Source organism: Caenorhabditis elegans, chromosome I, assembly GCF_000002985.6.
Source record: "Caenorhabditis elegans chromosome I".
NCBI classification, from domain to species: domain Eukaryota; kingdom Metazoa; phylum Nematoda; class Chromadorea; order Rhabditida; family Rhabditidae; genus Caenorhabditis; species Caenorhabditis elegans.
The window spans coordinates 1,413,325-1,435,118 of NC_003279.8; the positions used below are offsets into that span (position 1 = coordinate 1,413,325).

At 34.2% G+C, this 21,794-nt stretch overlaps 2 protein-coding genes and 1 pseudogene across 4 annotated transcripts; 1 reads left to right on the top strand and 2 right to left on the bottom strand.

The window, feature by feature from the left end:
* Window positions 1-592: 592 nt before the first annotated feature.
* Y92H12BR.2 (Chromatin target of PRMT1 protein C-terminal domain-containing protein) lies at window positions 593-2,483 on the bottom strand. The gene is made up of 5 exons (NM_058450.5): window positions 2,402-2,483; window positions 2,229-2,322; window positions 2,076-2,163; window positions 1,914-2,025; window positions 593-915 (listed from the first exon to the last, which is right to left on the bottom strand). The coding sequence occupies exons 1-5, from the start codon at window positions 2,467-2,469 to the stop codon at window positions 744-746; spliced, it is 534 nt and encodes a 177-aa protein (NP_490851.1). The 5' UTR covers window positions 2,470-2,483; the 3' UTR covers window positions 593-743.
* A 774-nt stretch (window positions 2,484-3,257) lies between these two features.
* Window positions 3,258-11,877, top strand: Y92H12BR.3 (uncharacterized protein). 2 transcript variants are annotated; one of them, NM_001037901.4, is made up of 5 exons: window positions 3,258-3,413; window positions 3,471-3,636; window positions 6,887-7,984; window positions 9,364-9,668; window positions 11,087-11,877. In NM_001037901.4, exons 1-5 carry the CDS (start codon window positions 3,267-3,269, stop codon window positions 11,282-11,284), a joined length of 1,914 nt encoding a protein of 637 aa, NP_001032990.1. In that variant the 5' UTR covers window positions 3,258-3,266; the 3' UTR covers window positions 11,285-11,877. The 2 variants fall into 2 exon arrangements, with proteins under 2 accessions (NP_001032990.1, NP_001032991.1); NM_001037902.4 differs by lacking the exon at window positions 6,887-7,984 and having other exon boundaries at window positions 3,263-3,413; window positions 11,087-11,871.
* Window positions 11,878-13,902: 2,025 nt separating this feature from the next.
* Window positions 13,903-20,371, bottom strand: Y92H12BR.4 (annotated as a pseudogene). Its single transcript has 6 exons — window positions 20,324-20,371; window positions 19,730-19,828; window positions 18,741-18,949; window positions 18,578-18,690; window positions 18,354-18,522; window positions 13,903-14,469 (listed from the first exon to the last, which is right to left on the bottom strand). Coding segments are annotated over exons 1-6 (1,205 nt in total).
* Window positions 20,372-21,794: the final 1,423 nt, after the last annotated feature.

Sequence of the window (21,794 nt, forward strand, 5' to 3'; positions counted from 1 at the left end):
ACCCCAAACCAATATTGCATCAAAAAACGAAAAGTCTTTTTTTTTCCTAAACTACAGTAATCCTACAGTAGCCCTACAGTACCCCTACAGTACCCCTACAGTTGCACTACCGTACCCCGACCATATCCCCCCGCTAACCCCAAACCAACATTGCATCAAAAAACGAAAAGTCTTTTTTTTTCCTAAACTACAGTAATCCTACAGTACTCCTATAGTATCCCTAAAGTTGTATACTACAGTACCCCGACCATATCCCCCCGCTAACCCCAAACCAATATTGCATCAAAAAACGAAAAGTCTTTTTTTTTCCTAAACTACAGTAATCCTACAGTAGCCCTACAGTACTCCTACAGTACTACTACAGTACCCCGACCGTATCCCTCCACTAACCTCAAACCAATATCCCTTCAAAAAACGAAAAGTCATTTGTTTTCCTAAACTACAGTAATCCTACAGTACCCCTACAGTACTACTACAGTACTCCGACCATATCCCCCCGCTAACCCGAGCCCCGGAAAGTGTCGGCTGCACCATAATTTTGAAAATAGGAAATTCAGTAATTCCGCGAAAAATCGAATCAAAAAACAAAATAAAATTCTCGTTGTTTTTATTGAAAATTTTGAAGAGATAAAAATATATATATCGATTTTTTTGGATCGGCCCGAGCGAAAAAGAAGGAGAAAGAGGAAAAAAAGTGGAGATTTTTGGAGTTCAGAATGATAATAATAATACAGATGATTAAATTAAATTGTGATCGGCGCGTGCTTCGGCTTTCTCATGTAATCATCGAGCTCTCGATCCAGCTCGGCGACCGATTTTTTCGCTGGCATCGTCGGGAATTGTTTCTGCTTCGGATGCTGAAAGCGATTGTTGTTGCCGGGGAACATCTTACGGTTCTGATGATTGAAGTTTTGTCTGAAAAAAACTTTAAATTGGGAGATTTTTAACGAGAAAAATGGATTTTTTTGATCGATTTTTGTGGAAAATTTCGACTTTTTGACGAATTTTTAAGAAAATTTCGGATAAAAAAAAGACTTTTCAGGCTTTTAGGAACATTTTTTAAAGGAAATCTAAATTTTTCCGCGTTTTCTGGCGAATTTTTGTGAAAATTTCAAGTTTTAGGGTATTTTTACGGGAAAATTGGATTTTTGACGAATTTTCCGACTTTTTGACGGATTTTTCTGAGTTTTTGAGAAAATTTCGGATAAAAAACGACTTTTCAGGCTTCTAAGAATGTTTTAAAAGAAAATCTGAATTTTTCCGATTTTCCAACCAAAATTTTGTGAAAATTCTAACTTTTAGGGCATTTTTTTGAAGGAAATCTGAATTTTTTCGGTTTTTCTGGCCGATTTATGTGAAAATTCTAATTTTTAGGGCATTTTCTGAAGAAAATCTGAATTTTTCCGATTTTTCCAACCAATTTCTGTGAAAATGCAGGTTTTCGAGACACATTTTTGAAGGAAATCGTAAAATGTTCGGTTTTTCTGAAGGATTTATGTGAAAATTCTAATTTTTAGGGCATTTTTTAAAGGAAATCTGAATTTTCCCGCGTTTTCAGGCGAATTTGTGTGAAAATTCGGGTTTTTAGGGCATTTTTTCGCTTTTTGGGCACTAAAATCTTTAAAAACCTGTGAACATTCCGAAAAAAATTGATTTTTCCGCCGCAAAACGCAAATTTCAGGCCTGTAATGGAAAAATTCTGATTTTTAGAGACATTTTGTGTCTAAAATTTTCGACTTTTCTGATGAAATTATGTGAAAATTCAGGATTTTAAGGCTACTTTTTAATAAAATCGTGAAATTTTCGGGTAAAAATGCCAGAAAATTCGATTTTTCGCCTTTTGGAGCAATAAATGCTCCAAAAATTCGATTTTCCCGCTTAAAAATCCGAATTCCAGGCCTTTCCGCCCGTACCTGAACGGTTTTTTAAAGTTATTCTGCATCTGGTGGCTTCTGTGCACGAAATTGTTGATTCTCGGGTAGAATCTCTGCACTGGCATCGCGTTTACGAATGAAACTCGATTCTCTGAATTGGAAAAAAATTGCATTTTTTATTGATTTTATCGATTTTATTACGAATTGGAATCACGGCTCTCTGCTGAATAAATTGACGTGGTTTCGGGCGCGGTTTCATGAATTTCGGCACATATTCGACCTCTTCGTACTGGAAAATTTGAATTTTAGGGGTTTCAAAGCTCGAATTTTTTGGTTTTTCCGTGTTTTTTCTACCTCAACCGAAAATCGCTTCGGCTGAGCCGAAAATCGCTTCGGCTGAGCCTTCATCACTGTCGCTTTGACGCGTGGCTTCGGAATTGCGGAGAATCTGAAATTTTCTTGGTTTTTATTGAGGAATTTGGCTTAAATAAGCTTAAATATGCTTAAATATGCTTAAATAAGCTAACCTGTCATTCAGAGTGATTTTCGAGCTTCCTGCGATGACGATTTTCGACGGAACTCGTTTTGTGGTCATTTTTGCGAGATTTTCTAGAATATTTGTGGTTTTTTAAGGTTTTTAGCGTGTAAATTTGATATTTTGAGCATTTTTTACAGGAATAATTGTGAAAAAAGCCGGTAAAAAGCTGGAAAATCGAAAAATTCCAGCAAAAATGAGCATAATCGATGCGACGCGGAAGAGACGCCACGAACTAGGGAATATGAGATCTGCCAGACAGAAATCTTCCGGGTTATTATGAGCAATAAATTAGGTGATTGGTGCAAAACAATTTCAGATTGTTTGTCAAAACGTACTAAACTAAATTAATTGACACTAAAATTTATAGAAACTTTGTTTTCAAAAAAGTATTCTGTACCCAGTCAAGCAAATATATTCACAGCCCACATTTCTGCTAAACACTAAATTCCAAGAGATGCATTGCCTCCTCTCAAGCGCGCCCCACCGCACTCCGTTCTGTCACGATTGTTGTTTTTCTTTTCCCTCACATTTTCGAGAAAAAAGCTATAATTTTCTCGATTTTATTGGTTTTTGTCGAGTTTTTGAGGGATTGAACCATTATTTTCACTAAAATTTGATGCAAAACTTTGAAAAGATCAGTTAAATCGGTGAAAAACTGGCGATATGTCGAGAAAATGAAAAATCACGAAATTTTTGCGATTTTCGAAGTGTTTTTCCCGAGGTTTTCCTATTTTTCTATCAATTCAACTATCGAAATTTCTCCAATTATTCTTCCTCACTATTCGAAATTCGAAATTCCTTTGTTGAAAATTGATTTCCACCAAATTTTCTTATTTTCTCCAATTTTTCAGGCAATGAAAGCCCAACTTGCCATCTTATCCCTACTCGTGGGGCTTTTGGCAGCCCAGGATCTCCGTTCTCTACTTGATATCTGCGCGAACCCTCCGAAAACCACACCGAAAACTCTGAGCGACAAGATTTCTCTTCCAGAATCGTACAAGGTAGCTTTCAAGCTCTCTAAATAGCTCAAAAAGCTCAAAAAACCGAGAAATTTTCAGATTTCTGGCTCGATGACCGATTGGATGAAGGCGAGCACGTCGTTGCTCGTGGAAAGTGCCTCAAAAGAATTCAGAGTTCTGGAGAAACAGACGAGAGATCAGATGCCGGAGAAATGGATTCAGGAGTTGACTGGTGCAAAGCTGACCTCGTTTATCAACGTTACCAGTGCGTATTGACGAGTTTTAACGTTGAAAATCGTCGATTTCCGGACAATTTCGTGTCGAAATAACCCCCAAAATAGCCCTAAATTCAGAATGTTTACAGAAGAAAATTGGAAAAAAAAACATCGAATTTTCTCCACAATGAGAACTACAGCACTTTTTTCCTGGAAAAAGCTGGAAATTAGCTTTTTTGGGGTGAAAAAAAAAGACATTTCTGAAAAATTGCACTTCTCCAGTGTAAAAATTGCAAAAATAAGGTTTTCCGGTCAAAAGTGTAATTTTTCAATTTAAATTTTTTAATGTTCTCACTGAAAATATGCTTATTCTTAACTTTTTCACTTAAAATATATAGTTTCTGTCTGAAAATCCCTATTCTTAAGATTGGAGCACTTCAGAAGCACTCTTTTTTTTGATATTTTTTCTGAAAAATGCTCTCATTGATTAAAAATAAAAACACGACTACACCACCTTTAATTTTTCGCATTTTTTAGGGAACATCGAACCAAATTTTTGCTATTTTGCACAAAAAACTTAATTTTCCGACTGGTAGTGCTCTTTTTCGGGCTTTTTCGAAATTATTTTAAAGTTTTGGATTTTCTCCGAATATCATGATTAAAAAAAGTTTAAAAAATTTTTCTAAATTTTATATGATTTGTTGAAAATTGAAAAAATCTCAGTTTTTGCCTAATTCCTATTTTAATTACCACCAATTGAACTCGTTCGTTGGAGCGCGCTTGCACTATTTTCATTAATTTTTTTTATTTCTTCTCATTATTTCACTGATTTTCTTCATTTTTTGGGTTTTTAATCGGAAAATGAATGAAATAAACAAGAAAAATGTAAATTGTTCATTAAAAAATAACTGAAGGCATTTTCAGTTATTTTTTAATAAACAATTTGCATTTTCCTTGTTTATTTCGTTCATTTTCCAATTGAAAACCCAAAAAATAAAGAAAAGCAGTCAAATAACGAGAATAAATGAAATTAATTAATGAAAATAATACAAGCGCGCTCCAACGAACAAATTCAATTGGAGGAAATTCAAATAGGAGTTATTTAGGGGAAAACTGAGATTTTTTCAATTTTCAAAAAATCATATAAAATCTCGAAATTTTTTAAAAACATTTTTTTAGTCATGACATTCGGAGAAAATCCAAAACTTTAAAATAATTTCGAAAAAAGCCCGAAAAAGTGCACTACCAGTCGGAAAATTAAGTTTTTTGTGCAAAATAGCAAAAATTTGGTTCGATGTTCCCTAAAAATGCGAAAAATTAAAGGTGATGTAGTCGTATTTTTATTGCTTTATTAGACTCAAAATTGTCTGAAAACACCGAATTTCATAATGAAACTTCTTGAATACTTCAACTTCTCAAAAAAAAAAGTTATGACGGCTCAAAAAATGGCCTAAAATTAGTTAAAATTTGAAATTTGACCGACTTGTCAAGCGGCTGGAAACTATTTTTTTTTGAAATCACCGTCTAATTTTGAGTATACAATGTAATTATCTTGCGTTTTCAACTAGATTTAGGTATTTTAAAGTCGATGGATAAAGAGATTTTTAAAAATTTTTTTCATCACTTCTCGCCGTCCATCAACTTTAAAATACCTTAATCCAGTTTCAAACGCAAAATAATTAAATTGTATACTTAAAATTTGATGGTTATTTCAAAAAAAAATAGTTTCCAGCCGCTTGACAAGTCGGTCAAATTTCAAATTTTAACTAATTTTAGGCCATTTTTTGAGCCGTCATAACTTTTTTTTTTGAGAAGTTTTCAAGAAGTTTCATTTTGAAATTCGGTATTTTCAGACAATTTTGAGTTGAATAAAGCAATTTAAAACAATTTCAAATTTTCAGATAGGAAATTTAGAAAAATTTCATTTTTTTGTTGAAATTTCTGATTCAAAATTCTTTTTTTTTTCCACTGTGTTTAGCCAAAATATGGTGAATTTCTCTGATTATTGAATCAGAAAAATGATTTTTCAATGAAAAAACCCCCATTTTTTGCAGAAAAATGCTCATTTTGAATTTTTTGAACGGAGAAAATCGTATTTCTGGGTCATTTTAACTGAAAAAAGTTCTTTTTTTTTTATTTCTGATTCAAAATTCTTTTGTTTTCCACTGCTTCGAGCAAAATAAGGTGAATTTTCCTGATTTTGAATGGAAAGTTTATTTAAAAAATCGAGTTTTTTTTTTGTTTTATTGTGTTTTAAATAAGAAAATTAATGAAATTGAAGCTTTTTCCATATAAAATGCTCTGAAAATTCTAATTTCACTAAAATAGGGTAAGATTCATTAGAAAAATGCCTTTTTCAATGAAAAACCCAGTTTTTTGCAGAAAAATACTCATTTTGAGTTTTTTGAATTGAGAAAATTTTATTTCTGGGTCATCACCATGAAATTCGGTGTTTTCAGACAATTTTGAGTCTAATAAAGCAATGTAGAAAATCGACTACTTTGAAAAACACTGCAACCTTTTCCTCACGAGGGACGAGGAAAAGTGGTTTCTAGGCCATGGTCGAGGGGCCGACAAGTTTCTGCGGCCATTTATCTTGCTTTGTTTTCCGCCTGTTTTCTTTCGTTTTTCATCGATTTTTTTCGTTTTTTCTTAATAAAACTGATAAATAAATATTTTTTTGCAGATGCTAAAACAATTTCCAAGTAAAAAAATTATGTATTCAGTGGGCAAGCAGCGGTGAAAGTGGTCAATGTAATATGATGGATTACGGGAATACAAAACCTAAACTTTTTCTGAAACATGATACATATGCTGCTTAGATGCTGAAGCTACCTGATTTTCATAACGAGACCGCTGAAAAAGTTTTGAGGTTTCCAAAATTCAACTTTTTTGGTGAAAAAGTCGAGATTTTCGCACAAAAAGTTGAATTTTGAAAACCTCAAAACTTTTTCAGCGGTCTCGTTATGAAAATCAGATAGCTTCAGCATCTAAGCATCATATGTATCATGTTTCAGAAAAAGTTTAGGCAAAAAATATTTATTTATCTGCAAAAAAAAAAATATTTATTTATCTGCAAAAAATATTTATTTATCAGTTTTAATAAGAAAAAACGAAAAAAATCGATGAAAAACGAAAGAAAATAGGCGGAAAACAAAGCAAGATAAATGGCCGCTGAAACTTGTCGGCCCCTCGGCCATGGCCTAGAAACCACTTTTCCTCGTCCCTCGTGAGGAAAAAGTTGCAGTGAAAAAAAAAACAAAAATTGACGAAAAATGTCTCCATATTTCCTATTTTCAGGCGGCGAATGCATCGGGAATGTCTCGAAACCGGATCTATTCAAAATTTCACGCTTCGAATCCATCATCGGCGCCGACACATCATCCCTCTACAGCATCATTCTCGGACTAATCGAATTCGACAAATCGCACACCGGATTTTTCGTCGAAGATCACGTCGAAGTGGTCGGTGGTGTTAACGCACAGAAATGGGTCACATGCATTGATGGAGCGACGGCTAACGATACGAAGGTGCTGCTGGAGGTTCGATACGCCGGAGAAGAGACGATCAGACCGGCTCAATCGCCATTCTCCAACCCGTTGCTCCTCTCGATCCGGCTCGCCGAGCTTCCGAACTTTAACAGCACGGTGGCGTTAAATCATGTATCTGTGGAGCTTGATCGTTATGAGCTTCCCGTTGGAAATGAGGCTGCGGTGGTTCATGGTGTTTGGTGTAAGAATCGAAACGATACGGTTCTAGTTTTGAAGCCGCTCGATGAATATGCGGCGATTTTGAATTATTTCGATCCGTCCACCAATCGATCTGATGTAGTGGAGGTTTTATACTCTAAAACCAAAAAAGTCATCCATATCGCCGGGGATTCGTTTGAAAATGGCGTGAAACTATTCAAAGCCACACCGAAACGCTATAAAAATGGCACCGACTACATTCTCCATGACTTCAACTATGGATACGAGTTCACGATGAGCCACGGAGCCTGTCAGAGCTTCTCCCCGTTGGATGATAGCTCTGAGGATGTGCTCGTGAAGAATGGAACCGATCATTTTATTATGAACAATATGGAATGGCTTTTGGTGGATCCTGGATTGAGATTTTCTCTGTATGAAAGTGATGTTGATATGGTTGGAACGGCTTTTAAGACTTATCGAGCTTATGATGGCCGAGATGAGACGATTGTGGAGCTTCATGTGACTGAGGATATGGAGGTTCACTCGATGGCGAGGTTTCGAATGGGATCCCGACATCTTGCGGTCTCACTGACAGTTCAGAGGATTCCGATGGAGTCTTCTAGGCTTAACATGAAAACTGTTCAGCTGTCGAATTGTTATGATGAGCAAAAGTTTGCCAACAATACGCTGATGGTGCAGATTAAAGATAGTATGTGTTGGAAGTGTTTGAGCGAAGAAAAATTGGAGAAAATCTAGAAAACAGTGTATTTTGACTTGGAAATTCCAATTTTCTAACTGAAAAAAGCTCAAAATGAGCGAAAATCTTTCAAAAAATAACATTTTTCCAATTAAAACTGTTTCAAAAATCTAGTTTTTCTGTTCTAAATTGCTTGAAATTATTTTTCCCAGAGGAAAAACCGAAAAAGAGCAGTTTTCAGCTAAAACCGATAAAAATCTTTGAATTGAAAAATCGTTTTTCTGATGAATCTTACCCTATTCTGAATTTTCAGAGGGTTAAATAGGGCATTTTATATGAAAAAAGCTTCAATTTCATAATTTTTACAATAGGAAAATTCAATTTTTGAGCATTTTTCCCACTAATTTTCTTTAAAAAATTTCGAAAAAGCTGGAAAATGTGATTTTTCTGTTTCCAATTTTATGAAAAATGCGAGAATTTTCAAAAATAACTGTGGAAAAATGAATTTTGAATGACATTTTTTAAAACCCGTTTTTCAGTTGAAATGACCCAGAAATACGATTTTTTTTCAGTTCAAAAACCCCAAAATTAGCATTTTTCCGCAAAAAATGGGATTTTTTCCATTGAAAAATTATTTTTGATATAAATGATATAAAATCAGAGAAATAAATCTGATATAATCTGATATAATAATCAGAGAAATTCCCCATATTTTGGTTTTAAAAAACTGTGGAAAAATGAATTTTGAATCAGAAATTTCAAAAAAAAAATAATTTTTTCTAAAAATCATATCTGGAAATTTGAAATTTTTTAAATTGCTTTACTATTCTCAAAATTGTCTGAAAACACCGAATTTCATAATGAAACTTCTTGAAAACTTCTCAAAAAAAAGTTATGGCGGCTCAAAAAATGGCCTAAAATTAGTTAAAATTTGAAATTTGACCGACTTGTCAAGCGGCTGGAAACTATTTTTTTTTGAAATAACCATCAAATTTTAAGTATACAATTTAATTATTTTGCGTTTGAAACTGGATTTAGGTATTTTAAAGTTGATGGACGGCGAGATGTGATGAAAAAAATTTAAAAAATCTCTTTATCCATCGACTTTAAAATACCTAAATCTAGTTGAAAACGCAAGATAATTACATTGTATACTCAAAATTAGACGGTGATTTCAAAAAAAAATCTAGTTTCCAGCCGCTTGACAAGTCGGTCAAATTTCAAATTTTAACTAATTTCAGGCCATTTTTTGAGCCGTCAGAACTGTTTTTTGAGAAGTTGAAATTTTCAAAAAGTTTCATTATGAAATTCGGTGTTTTCAGACAATTTTAGGCCTAATAAAGCAATTAAAACAATTTGACTACACCACCTTTAAATTGAAATCCTTTCAGAAACCCTCTCCGACCTAAGCCAAGTCGGCCTAAATGGCCTAAACGAAGCCGTCGCCTCCTCAATTTCCAAGAATGTCCACCCAATTATCCCATATCGAGTTATCGTCTTCTACGTTGAATCTCGTGACAGTGGCCTTGAAATGATTGTTCGTGTCGCTGAAAAGACTGAAAAGAAGCCTGGAAACGTTGTTGGATATAATTATACGACTGAACTGACGACAGCTGAGATTTTTAAGCTTATGAATGACTCAATGACACTTGATAAAATGCCTATTGAGGTTTTGAAGAATAATGGAGTCAAGGAGGTAAAAAATTGAAGAAAATTGGCTTAAATATCGCGAATTTGGAAGCGAAACCAGTCTGGACCGATTTTTGACCAAAAAATGCCAAAAAAAAAATCTTTTTTGAATTAAAAATAGAAAAATGTTGAATTTTTTTCACCACTAAAAATGTGCTTTCAAATTTCAAATGTAAATTTTAATTTTCTTCTAAAAAGACAATAAATTGCAAAATTTCGGAAAAAAGTGCCTGAAATTTTACTTTTAGCGCCAAAAAAATGTTGAAAAATTAAAGACTCGCAAGATATTTTGATTTGAAGACCGAAAAATGTAGATATCTGACTTTTAACTCTAAAAATTTCGAAAAATTGTTGTAAGTTCGCAAAAAAATAGAATTTTACGCTAGAAAATGTCAAAATTCTTAAAGGTGGTGTTGTCGAAAAAATTTTTATTGCTTTATTAGGCTTAAAATTGTTTGAAAACACCGAATTTCATAATGAAACTTCTTGAATACTTCAACTTCTTTAAAAAAAAAGAAGTTATGACGGCTCAAAAAATGGCCTAAAATTAGTTAAAATTGGAAATTTGACCGACTTGTCAAGCGGCTGGAAACTATTTTTTTTTTGAAATATCGTCAAATTTTGAGTATACATTTTAATTATCTTGCGTTTTCAACTCGATTTAGGTTTTTTAAAATCGATAGACGAAGAGATTTTTAAATTTTTTGAAGCAAAACTCGGCGTCTCTTCGTCGACTTTAAAATACCAAAATGAAGTTGAAAACGCAAGATAATTACATTACTTATATACTCCAAGTTTGACGGTGATTTCAAAAAAAAAGCTAGTTTCCAGCCGCTTGACAAGTCGGTCAAATTTCAAATTTTAACTAATTTCAGGCCATTTTTTGAGCCGTCATAACTTTTTTTTTGAGAAGTTGAAGTATTCAAGAAGTTTCATTATGAAATTCGGTGTTTTCAAACAATTTTAAGCCTAATAAAGCATTTAAAAAAATTCGACTACATCACCTTTAAGAATTTTGACATTTTCTAGCGTAAAATCCTATTTTTTTGCGAATTTACAATTTTTCGAAATTTTTAGAGTTAAAAGACAGATATCTACATTTTTCGGACTTCAAATCAAAATATCTTGCGAGTCTTTAATTTTTCAACATTTTTTTGGCGCTAAAAGTAAAATTTCAGGCACTTTTTTCCGAAATTTTGAAAAATAGCATTGAAAATTTTGCAATTTCTTGAATTTATTGTCTTTTTAGAAGAAAATTAAAATTTACATTTGGAATTTGAAAGCACATTTTTAGTGGTGAAAAAAATTCAAAATTTTTCTATTTTTAATTTAAAAAAATTCGACTACACCACCTTTAAGAAATTCGAATTTTATGCCTAAAAATGTGTGACACGGAGTCATTTTCTCTAATTTTCAAATTTTCAGGAATGGATGGCCGACGCGTCAACAATGAAAATGTATCCACCGGAGAACGATGACGGATTCATTGGCTACACGGGCGGTGCAATGTTCGTTCTTGCCATTTTCTGCCTTTTGATTGGAGTATCGATTGGAGCCGTCGGAGTTTTTGTGGCGACTCGGCGTCAACGTATTTCTACGCTGGCTTATCAAGTTTTTGAGTAGAATTATTTCACTCTTCTTTTGTTGTCCATTTTTGCATAATTTTTCAGTTTTTTTTGAGGAGTGGAGAAGCTTATTGAGGAAATTTTGGCTTAAAATGGGTTAATTTTGACATTTTTATGGGAAAAATGAGCATTTTTCAGCCATTTTTGACATAGATTTTTACGTGCAAAACATTTATTTGTAGCAGAAGCTTCATTTTTATGCAAAAATGTCGGTTTTTTATTTATTTTTTTTTTGGCGTAAAAAGTCGAATTTTGATGCAAAAGTAGACAATTTCGGGCAATTTTAGCCAAAAAAAATCTTATTTCTATGCTAAAAATTATATTTTCGTGAGATTTTCCACACCGTTTTCCGCATTTTTTGCCCATTTTCAGCCAAAATTTCTCAAGCATCTCTCGACCTCCAACTTCTTCTATATCATTCCCCTCTCGAGTTTCCAAATTTATTTCAATTTTCGACTGGTATTCTCACTTATATATGTACTTTTTTTTGCGAAAACTTTGGTTTTGAAATTTCATGTATTAATGTATTTTTATATCACTTTCCCCCCCCCCACCGTTGCCATTTTCGATGAAAAATTATTGATTTTTCGAGTTTTATTGTATTTTCAGATATTTATTGAAGAAGAGAAAGGGGAACGTGGAGAGAATACAATATTACGGGTCCAGAGAGAGAGTGTAGTCAGTTGAAGAGACACAGACATGTCGGGGGGATTCAAGGGGCGGAGCGAGGGGAAGAGCCAATTCGTGTCGATTTACGGGGCGTTTGTGAAGAGGAACGCTACGTACACCGCGCTCCGTTTATAATATTTTTTTAAATTATTTCTTATACAGTGCATTTATTTTTTCTCTTCACTTCTACGACTTTAAAGGAGGACACACATTTATGCGAAATGGTCTCGTCACGCGTTATTTATTGATTTTTGGAGCACCACGCGTGGCAGGACCATTTCAAATAAATGCGCCCTCCTTTAAAGTCGTAGAAGTGTAGAAAAATGCGCTGTCACGTGGTGTGCCAAGTTGTCCCATTTTGGTTTGATCTACAAAAAATGCGGGAGAATGGAGACGCAGACTTTTCAACTGATTTCGCATCGTTAAGATTGTTGTGCTGACGTCACATTTTTTTGGGCAAAAAATTCCCGCATTTTTTGTAGATCAAACCGCAATGAGACAGCCTGGCACTACGTAAACTGTAAAGAGTATTAGCCATATATATATATATATATTACGGTGGGCGGCAAACGATTTCTTCCGACAAATCGGCAAATCGCTGGAATTACACGTGTTTTGCTCGATCCAGCTCGACCATTTTCCAGCTCGACCAGCTCGACCATTCGGGCACGTTGGCTGTCTCAAAATTCACGTTTTCTCGCGGACGAGAAAACTTGAGAAATGTGAGAAAATGGCCTAGAAAATCCTGGAAGAGGAGAATTCCTCGTCCACAGCCAAAATAGCGTGTGAAAGAAGAGACGCAGACGGCAAAACGGTTATTCTTGGCGTTTTTCACGTCCAGAGAAAAAGTAGTGTCTGCGTCTCTCACGCCCAATGGATAGCGAGAGTTGGCGCCAACGTGAATTCTCAATGAGGCGCGTTTGCTTCAAAATTATGCAGCCAGCAACCACGTGTTCGGTGTAATTTGTGCATACACCGTCACGCGCAAATGCAGACATTTTTGCACGCGCTGCGGTGACACGTGGTCGCTGGCTGTCCTTTTGCATAATTTTGAAGCAAACGCGCCTCATTGAGAATTCACGTTGGCGCCAACTCTCGCTATCCATTGGGCGTGAGAGACGCATATACAACTTTTTTCTGGACGTGAAAAACGCAAAGAATAACCGTTTTGCCGTCTGCGTCTCTTCTTTCACACGCTATTTTGGCTGTGGACGAGGAATTCTCCTCTTCCAGGATTTTCTAGGCCATTTTCTCACATTTCTCAAGTTTTCTCGTCCGCGAGAAAACGTGAATTTTGAGACAGCCAGCGAGCACGTGGCCGCGGTGAAATTCCTCTTGGCGAATTCAAAATTGTTTTCCCGCCTTTTTTTGAAAATTCTCATTTTCGAGGCGTTGGTCGAGCTGAATACACGTGGAATTGAAAACTTTTCGGAAAATCGGCAAACCGGCAATTTTCCCATTTGCCGAACGGCAATTGTTGCTCACCCACGTGGTGTCAGGTTGTCCCATCACGATTTGATCTACAAACAATGCGGGAATATTTCCCCAAAAAATGTGACGTCAGCACCACGTTCTTAACCATGAGAAATCAGTTGAGAAGTCTGAGTCTAAATTCCCGCATTTTTTGTAGATCACAACGCAATGGGACAGTCTGACACCACGTGCTCATCAGGGCCTGGACTTTTTTGGTTTTTTGGGTATTTTGACGAAAAATCGACTTTTTAGTTTTTTGGGACCAAAAAAAACCTTAAAAAACTTGTTTGCCGTGTCGAGTCTCGACTCGAGACTATTCTGTATTAAAAAAACACTTTAAATTTTTTTTTTTTTTGCAACATTACTTGAATAACCTCATTAAAAATAAACTTAAGAACCAAAAAGTTGTTGGTTTTTTTTTTGAAAATTTCAATTAAGTTATTTTTGGTCCCAGCCGTGCCCATGATTTACATACTACTGATATAATTTCAAAGAAATCTGCGAATTAGGTTGAGAATCCTTTTGAAGCATCAATTTGATTTCCGATATGAAGTCCTCAATGTTTTCTGGATCGATTAGCAGTTGACAAATGTCCTTTGAGAGTTTCACACTGATCTTTTTGCTGGGAAAAATCCTGCAAGTATTTGCAATGAAATTGGTGGCAACATGTGACTTCTTCCTCTCGATTTGTACTTCGAATACTTTTGTGAGTTGTAAATCAACTTCTACTTCATCCAATGTATATTTGGAACGTGGCTGTGTCCAATAATCCACATAGAACTTGGCTTTGGGAACAATATCATCCGCGTTAAAACGAGGAAATGGACCTTTACATGTTTGAAAGCAATTTCAACAGTCCTCACGTTCCATTTTGTTATTATCAAATCCAGGAACTTTCGTGGTAGAGCATATCCCCAATCGTCTTTCTCGAATACAGATGTGAGAAAAATGGTCAATTTTGATCAAGTGATATTTGAATTGATAACGTCGGTAACTATTGCCGGATTCTCTTTTTTTTCGTCCCACAATAAGTAGAGACAACTGAAAATGTAACTTTTGGAAATATTCAAAATGCCATTTTGAAAAAAATCAACTTTTTTCGCCATGTCCAGTTATGAACATACATATCAGAGGTGCGGCGGCAATTGCCGTTCGGCAAATTGATTTGCCGACAAATTCGGCAAATCGGCAAATTTCCGGTTTGCCGATTTGCCGGAAATTTTCAATTCCGGCAAAGTGCCGACTTGCCGTTTGCCGGATATCAGATTTGCCGGAAAGAAAATATGTAGAAAAAACGGAAAAAAATTCAAAAAGGCACAGTTTTATTATCAAAAAAATATCAATCGCACAGGCCACGTGGCTTTTGTTTTTTATTTCTTTTTTATTTACGCTCCTCCCATGTTTGACCTTTAGTTCTATTTTTAAATTCTCTTTGAAAATAAAGTTGTGTGGGGGAGCGTAAATAAAAAAGAAATAAAAAACAAAAGCCACGTGGCCTGTGCGATTGATATTTTTTGATAATAAGTGCTTCCGTCGAAAATCCCTCTAATTTTCATAGAATATACTTATTTTTCAAAATAGATGAAAGAACATTCATAGGATGCGTCTAATTTTTTCATTTGAAATTAAAATTTTGAAATTTCCGAAAAAATAAGTGCAAAACCACAATTTGCCGAAAATTTTCGTCAAATCGGCAATTTGCCGGTTTGCCGGAAATTTAAATTCCGGCAATTTGCCGATTTGCCGATTTGCCGGAAAAAATCGTTTGCCGCCCACCTCAAAATGATAGAATCAGGTTAAATTTTTTGGCACTAATATTATATTATGGTTTGCTGTAAAATGAATAGGCTATAAATTTCACATTCGAAAGTCCATTGAAAAAAATCATATTCTTGAGTGTGAAGTATCCTAGAACAGCCTGGACGTCGACAACAGGGGTGTGCGGCAAATTCAGAAAATTTGCCGTGCTTAACAAACTCGGAAACATTTGGTTTTTAAAATTGTTTTTTGGAGCACCAAAACTACTGAATTCTTAACACACACATCGAGAAAACTTGAACAAGTTCGTCAGTTTTTGGCGAAATTTAAATTGTTCAAATACTTGATACAATATATTTAACCAGCCGATGACCGCGCCTCCGGCGTGGCCAACGACTGGCGGAGTTTAAAATGTATAACAAATAGATGTCCTTTTAATCATTCAAAAATGTCTCATTAAAAAAAGTTGAAACTTCATCGATTAAATCGCATTTTCTCCTTCGATGGTATACAATTCAGAAAATTCAAAGAGACAGTTAGAATGTTCTGCTTTTTCTACTAACACATTATCATTATCAGGCTTTCGAAAAAATTCCACAGAGTTACAGTTTTTTTAATAAGTTAATAACTTTCCTTAACTGGAGAAGTCTGAATAATTAACTACTAAGTTCTTTGAATATAGATGTAACGAAACAAATAAAAATTCCTACAGTTATAGGAGGTTGTAGAGCATTTCAGAACTTTTTTGAATTTTCCAGATGATTCTAGAACAGTCTAGAATTTTCTTGAAACTTCCAGAAGGTGCTAAAACAAAAAATTGATTCCAGAACAAAAATTTGGATTTCCCGCCACATGTTTTCCTCAGAAAATTTGAATTTCCCGCCAAAATCTTTTTTCTCAGAAAATCTGAATTTCCCGCAAAATTTTTTTTCTCAGAAAATTTGAATTCCCGCCAAAATTTTTCAAAGAAAATTTGAATTCCCGCCAAAATTTCTTTTCTCATAAATTTTGAAGTTCCCGCCCATATTTTTAAGGGTCTCACCACGATGGGTCTCGCCAGTTCCAGGTGGTACTTAAGCTAACAAAAAGTTTCTTTGAAAATTTGAATTTCCCGGCAAAATGTTTTTCACTGAAAATTTGAAATTCCCGCCAAAATGTTTTTCACTGAAAATTTGAATTTCCCGCCAAAATTTTTTTCACTGAAAATTTGAACTTCCCCCCAAAATTTTTCTCACAGAAAATTTGAATTTCCCGCCAAAATTTTTTTCACTGAAAATTTGAATTTCCCGCCAGAAATTTTTTTACTGAAAATTTGAATTTCCCGCTAAAATTTTTTTTCACTGAAATTTGAATTTCCGCTAAAAATTTTTTTCACTGAAATTTGAATTTCCCGCCAAAATTTTTTCACTGAAAATTTGAATTTCCCGCCAAAATTTTTTTCACTGAAAATTTGAATTTCCCGCCAGAAATTTTTTTACTGAAAATTTGAATTTCCCGCTAAAATTTTTTTTCACTGAAATTTGAATTTCCGCTAAAAATTTTTTTCACTGAAATTTGAATTTCCCGCCAAAATTTTTTCACTGAAAATTTGAATTTCCCGCCAAAATTTTTTTCACTGAAAATTTGAATTTCCCGCCAAAAATTTTTTCACTGAAAATTTGAATTTCCGCTAAAAATTTTTTTCACTGAAATTTGAATTTCCCACCAAAAATTTTTTTCACTGAAATTTGAATTTCCCGCCAAAATTTTTTCACTGAAAATTTGAATTTCCCGCCAAAATTTTTTTCACTGAAAATTTGAATTTCCCGCCAAAAATTTGGGTCTCACCACGATGGGTCTCACCGCGATGGGTCTCACCACGATGGGTCTCGTCACGAACATTTTTTAAATTTCGAATTTTCCAGAATTTTCCAGAAGGTTCTAGAACATTCCAGAATTTTCTCGAGCTTTCCAGACGATTCTATATAGAAAATTTCTCGAATTTTCTAATATCTCTTCAAAAGACAAAAAGTCAATTTTTCCTAAACTACAGTAATCCTGCAGTACTCCTACAGAACCTCTACAGTACTACTACAGTACCCCGACCACATCCCATCACTAACCTCAAACCAATATCCCTTCAAAAGGCGAAAAGTCAATTTTTCTCAAACTACAGTAATTCTACAGTACTCCTACAGTACCTCTACAGTACTACTACAGTACCCCGACCATATCCAACCACTAACCTCAAACCAATATCCCATCAAAAGGCGAAAAGTCACATTTTCCCAAACTACAGTAATCCTACAGTACTCCTACAGTACCTCTACAGTACTACTACAGTACCCCGACCATATCCCACCACTAACCTAAACCAATATCCCATCAAAAGACGAAAAGTCAATTTTTCCCAAACTACAGTAATCCTACAGTACTCCTACAGTACCTCTACAGTACTACTACAGTACCCCGATCATGTCCGGCCACTAACCTCAAACCAATATCCCACCAACTGCTTAAAATGTCTTGCCTCTGTACGCTGTGACGTCACAGACTACAAAGACTACATAGACTACAAACTATGGACAAACGGAATAAGCGCTTTATATATAGTAAATGATAATAGAACAATATGTATGTTGGATGATTTCAACTGTCAAATAGAGCTCTCGACGGGAAATGGTCAATTTTACAAAGCTATTGGATCTTCGAAAATTAGTCATGCAGCCTCTAATAGTCTTGCACCCCTACAGGTCAATCGAAAATTAGTCTTACATGCAAGACTAATAAAGGAAATACAGCATCTTTCCATGCAACACGATGCGGCAAGAAACATCACGCTTTCAATACGTACACCAGAAAAACGTTGTTTTTTTTCGATTTATTAAAAAAAAACCGTAAATTTTTCAAAAATACCGAAAACCCGGCAGCCAGTAACTCTATTTTGTGTCATTTTACTAAATTTTTGGCGACAAAATCAATAGTTTTGATCAAAATTGTAATGCCAAATTTTTGATGTGTGCGGCAAATTTCGAAACTTTCCGAGCTCGGCAAATTCGGCAAAATTGCCGCACACCCCTATCGACAAATTTTTCATAACTCACAAGTTTAGAAAAAATTGAAACACAAAACAAAACAGCAAAACTTTCATTTCTCACCCTTACAAAACAAATGAAAAATTAAATCACCTGTCTTTGATCTGTAAAACATCAAAATGATGCTTCTGTCTCATTATAGGTCGAAAACTATTAATTTGAACTGGTCCATATACTTTGCAATTTAAAGCTATATCTTCACATACTTCACATCCAAAACAATTCAAATTATCAGCACCAACGAATTCTTCCACTTTTTCAACTGAATATTAAAGCATTTCCACTATTTTTTATAACGATGGATAAACAAAACTTACAATCGGGATCTACCAATGCTTCTTGAACAACATTATGAACATTAAAACAATATGATCCGGAGTCTCCGATTATTATTTTAACTACCATGATCCTCATTGTTTGTTTCAAGAACCTGCAGTATAGACCAAAACGCACTTTTTGTTACGGAATGTTTATTCTTACCAAGCATAGCTAAATAAATTTTTCGCATTGAGCTTTTCCGAATTTAAGTAGACCGAACAATTTTGACATGGCTCAGTTCTATTATTTCTAGGGTCTCTAGGGTCTAATCTTCTACGATCATTACAACGTGTAGTCTTGTGAAATTCAACTGTTCGGTGCTCTTTTCGAATAGCGTGAATGGTTGCCAAATTGAATGATTTGTTGACTAACTGAAAACTGGTTAGTCTTAGTTTGAATGATTTTAGACAGGGTGCGACGGAATAGTTCGGGTAATTATATTTATTGATAAATCAAATTTGTCTTTTTACATACGCGTCAACTAGGGCTTCTTTGGTAGGCAGACGCGGATTCTGGGCCTGCCTGAAATCTGCTCACTTCACACCGGCTGCATTTTTACGGGAATTCACAAATTTCGAATATTCTCATTTCTATAAATTTGATGAAAATCAAATTAAGAATGGTTCAACATAGGACGCGGGTTGAGGCGAGAAACAGGCGACGGGACGGCAGGCGGAGTTTATAGTCAGGCAGGCAGGCAGGCGTTTGAACGCCTACATGGTAGTTCCAGCAACATCATCGTTTCCCTTATTAATGATAAAGTAGAGACCAAAAAGGTGATATCTTATAGTTGCTTGATATTTCTGCAATTTCACGGTATATAATTCGTAATGTTGTTAGATGGGCTGAGAGCCGGCCGAGGATGACTCCATGATCCTAGCATTATCGCCATACCCCAAAACCTCGATTACTGTTCCATTCGCCCGCAATATTATGCAAATTTTTCAAAAAAAAATTAACGATCAAGGATACGTTTTTGACGAACACTGTACCATAATTATTCCGAAGCTTTAATTTAAATTATCAATGAACTGCGTCTCAACATTGCTTTCTTTTTGTGAAATCTTCCAAAAATCAGTTTTTCAAAATCACAAATGTATGGTTGTTATTAATTAAAGAAAAATACACAAATGGTTATCGAAATGACTTACACGCAACTTCAATCGGTCGTTTATATCTCCTCTTACATTTTCCAAAATATTGTAGACGATTATTTGATTGTTAAACACTTGTATACTGAGACTATTGTTCTGAAAATAAAATGATATTGTTGTCTTTTTTCGAATTTTCCTTTCATTCTACTGATTGCTTTACGCAGAAACAATACAGGATTGCAAGATTGCAAATTGCAATTAAATACCTCGTGTTTACAAGTTATTATTGTCTCTGTTTTTATGTTTTAAAAAAAATCGTCACTTATTGCAACAATTTATTTGAAACGTTTGAACTTTACTTTTTTAGATAAAAGCTTTTCTCGATTTTGTAAAAGTACACACACTACTCATTTCCAAAAAAACTTCCTTCGACACATTTGTGCAATAACTATATAACCGGATGTTATTTATTATTATAGAAAAAAAATTCTAGAAAAAGTGAGAATTCACCTAACAATAAGATCAAACTTAACAGTAAGGTGAAATTTGAAAAAAAAACTATTTTTAAAGCTTCTCTTTGAATTTTATAGGTGAACTTTATCATAAACCAGTATGTTTTGTTGAAAATAATGTACAATTCGTTTTACTTACGTCTAAATTTTGAAATACACCTGCGCAGCTTGTATCAGAAGTATCCATATTTGATTAACTTTTTGAGTGTCTGAAAATAAGTATTAAGAAATTTTTTATGATAGACTAAAAACGGTTCGTATGGGGCACGGCCGTCCCCATTTCTTGATTCTTGTTTCTCGCAAAAATTTGCAATAAAACTTTCAAGAAATTTTGAATAAGTATTACTCAAAATTATCGGAAATCAGTTCAACACTTCCAAATTTTTTACCAAAAATTGTCACAAAATTCTTGATTATTTATCAAAAATAATTGAAACATCAATGAAATCAAATTTTTTGCAAGAAATTTCACAACCGTTCTACTTCTAATTATCAGAATACTTTTTAATTATTCAAGCAACAAATAAAACATATTTCTACTATATCTTGAAAAAATAAATTTCAAAATACTTTCACTTTTTTTTCGAAAACTTTTCAAAAACTTATCGGATTATATTTTAAATAGAAAAAGGTTGTTGTTTCTACAGTTACAGTGCATGTGTTTTTCCACTTCGACTTTTGTCAGATGAAAAATTGAGGTCCAAGAAAAAATCAAAACTGAAAACAAGCGACAAAACTTATTTATCACCTTAATAGTTTGGATTGGTCGGAAGTTCCCGAACTATTTAGTTAAAGGTGGAGTACCGAAATCGGGGAAATATTTTTAAATGACTCCAAATTTTCCCCTGATTCCGAATTTCTATGTGAAAAAAAATTAAAATTCAAAAAAATTTCCCTGATTTTAAATTTGAGCTTGAAATTGCGATTTTCATTTGCGTACCCATGAGATTTTTCAAATGCGCGCCGAAATAAGTTATCCTTCTTGGAGCGCGTTTGCCTCATTTAATTTTCGACATATATTTCCACTTTTTACAGTTTTTCAGCTATTTTCGGTCATTTTTGTCGTATATTATCGGATTTTTTCCGAAAAATATATTCTTTCGTTCCAATTGAACATTTTATCAGCATAAAAATGAATGAAAATAGCTGAAAAACTGAAAAGTGGAAATATATGTCGAAAATTAAATGAGGCAAACGCGCTCCAACGATAATTTATTTCGGCGCGCATTTGAAAAATCTCATGGGTCCGCAAATGAAAATCGCAATTTCAAGCTCAAATATAAAATCAGGGAATTTTTTTTGAATTTTTTCACATAGAAATTCGGAATCAGGGGAAAATTTGGAGTCATTTAAAAATATTTCCCAGATTTCGCTACTCCACCTTTAACTATATGAATTTTGAAAAATGGAAAATGAAATTTTAGAAAATTAAAACATTGAGGGGAAAGCAACCCATAAGTACCATATTTTAGTGGTGATACAAAGATAATAGTATTTTCTCATTTGATATTTTAAAAATCTAAATTAGAAAAACACAATTGTATACTAAACGTTCATTTTACCAATGATGAGCAAATTTATAAGTTTGAAATATGTTCAAAAGAAAAGAG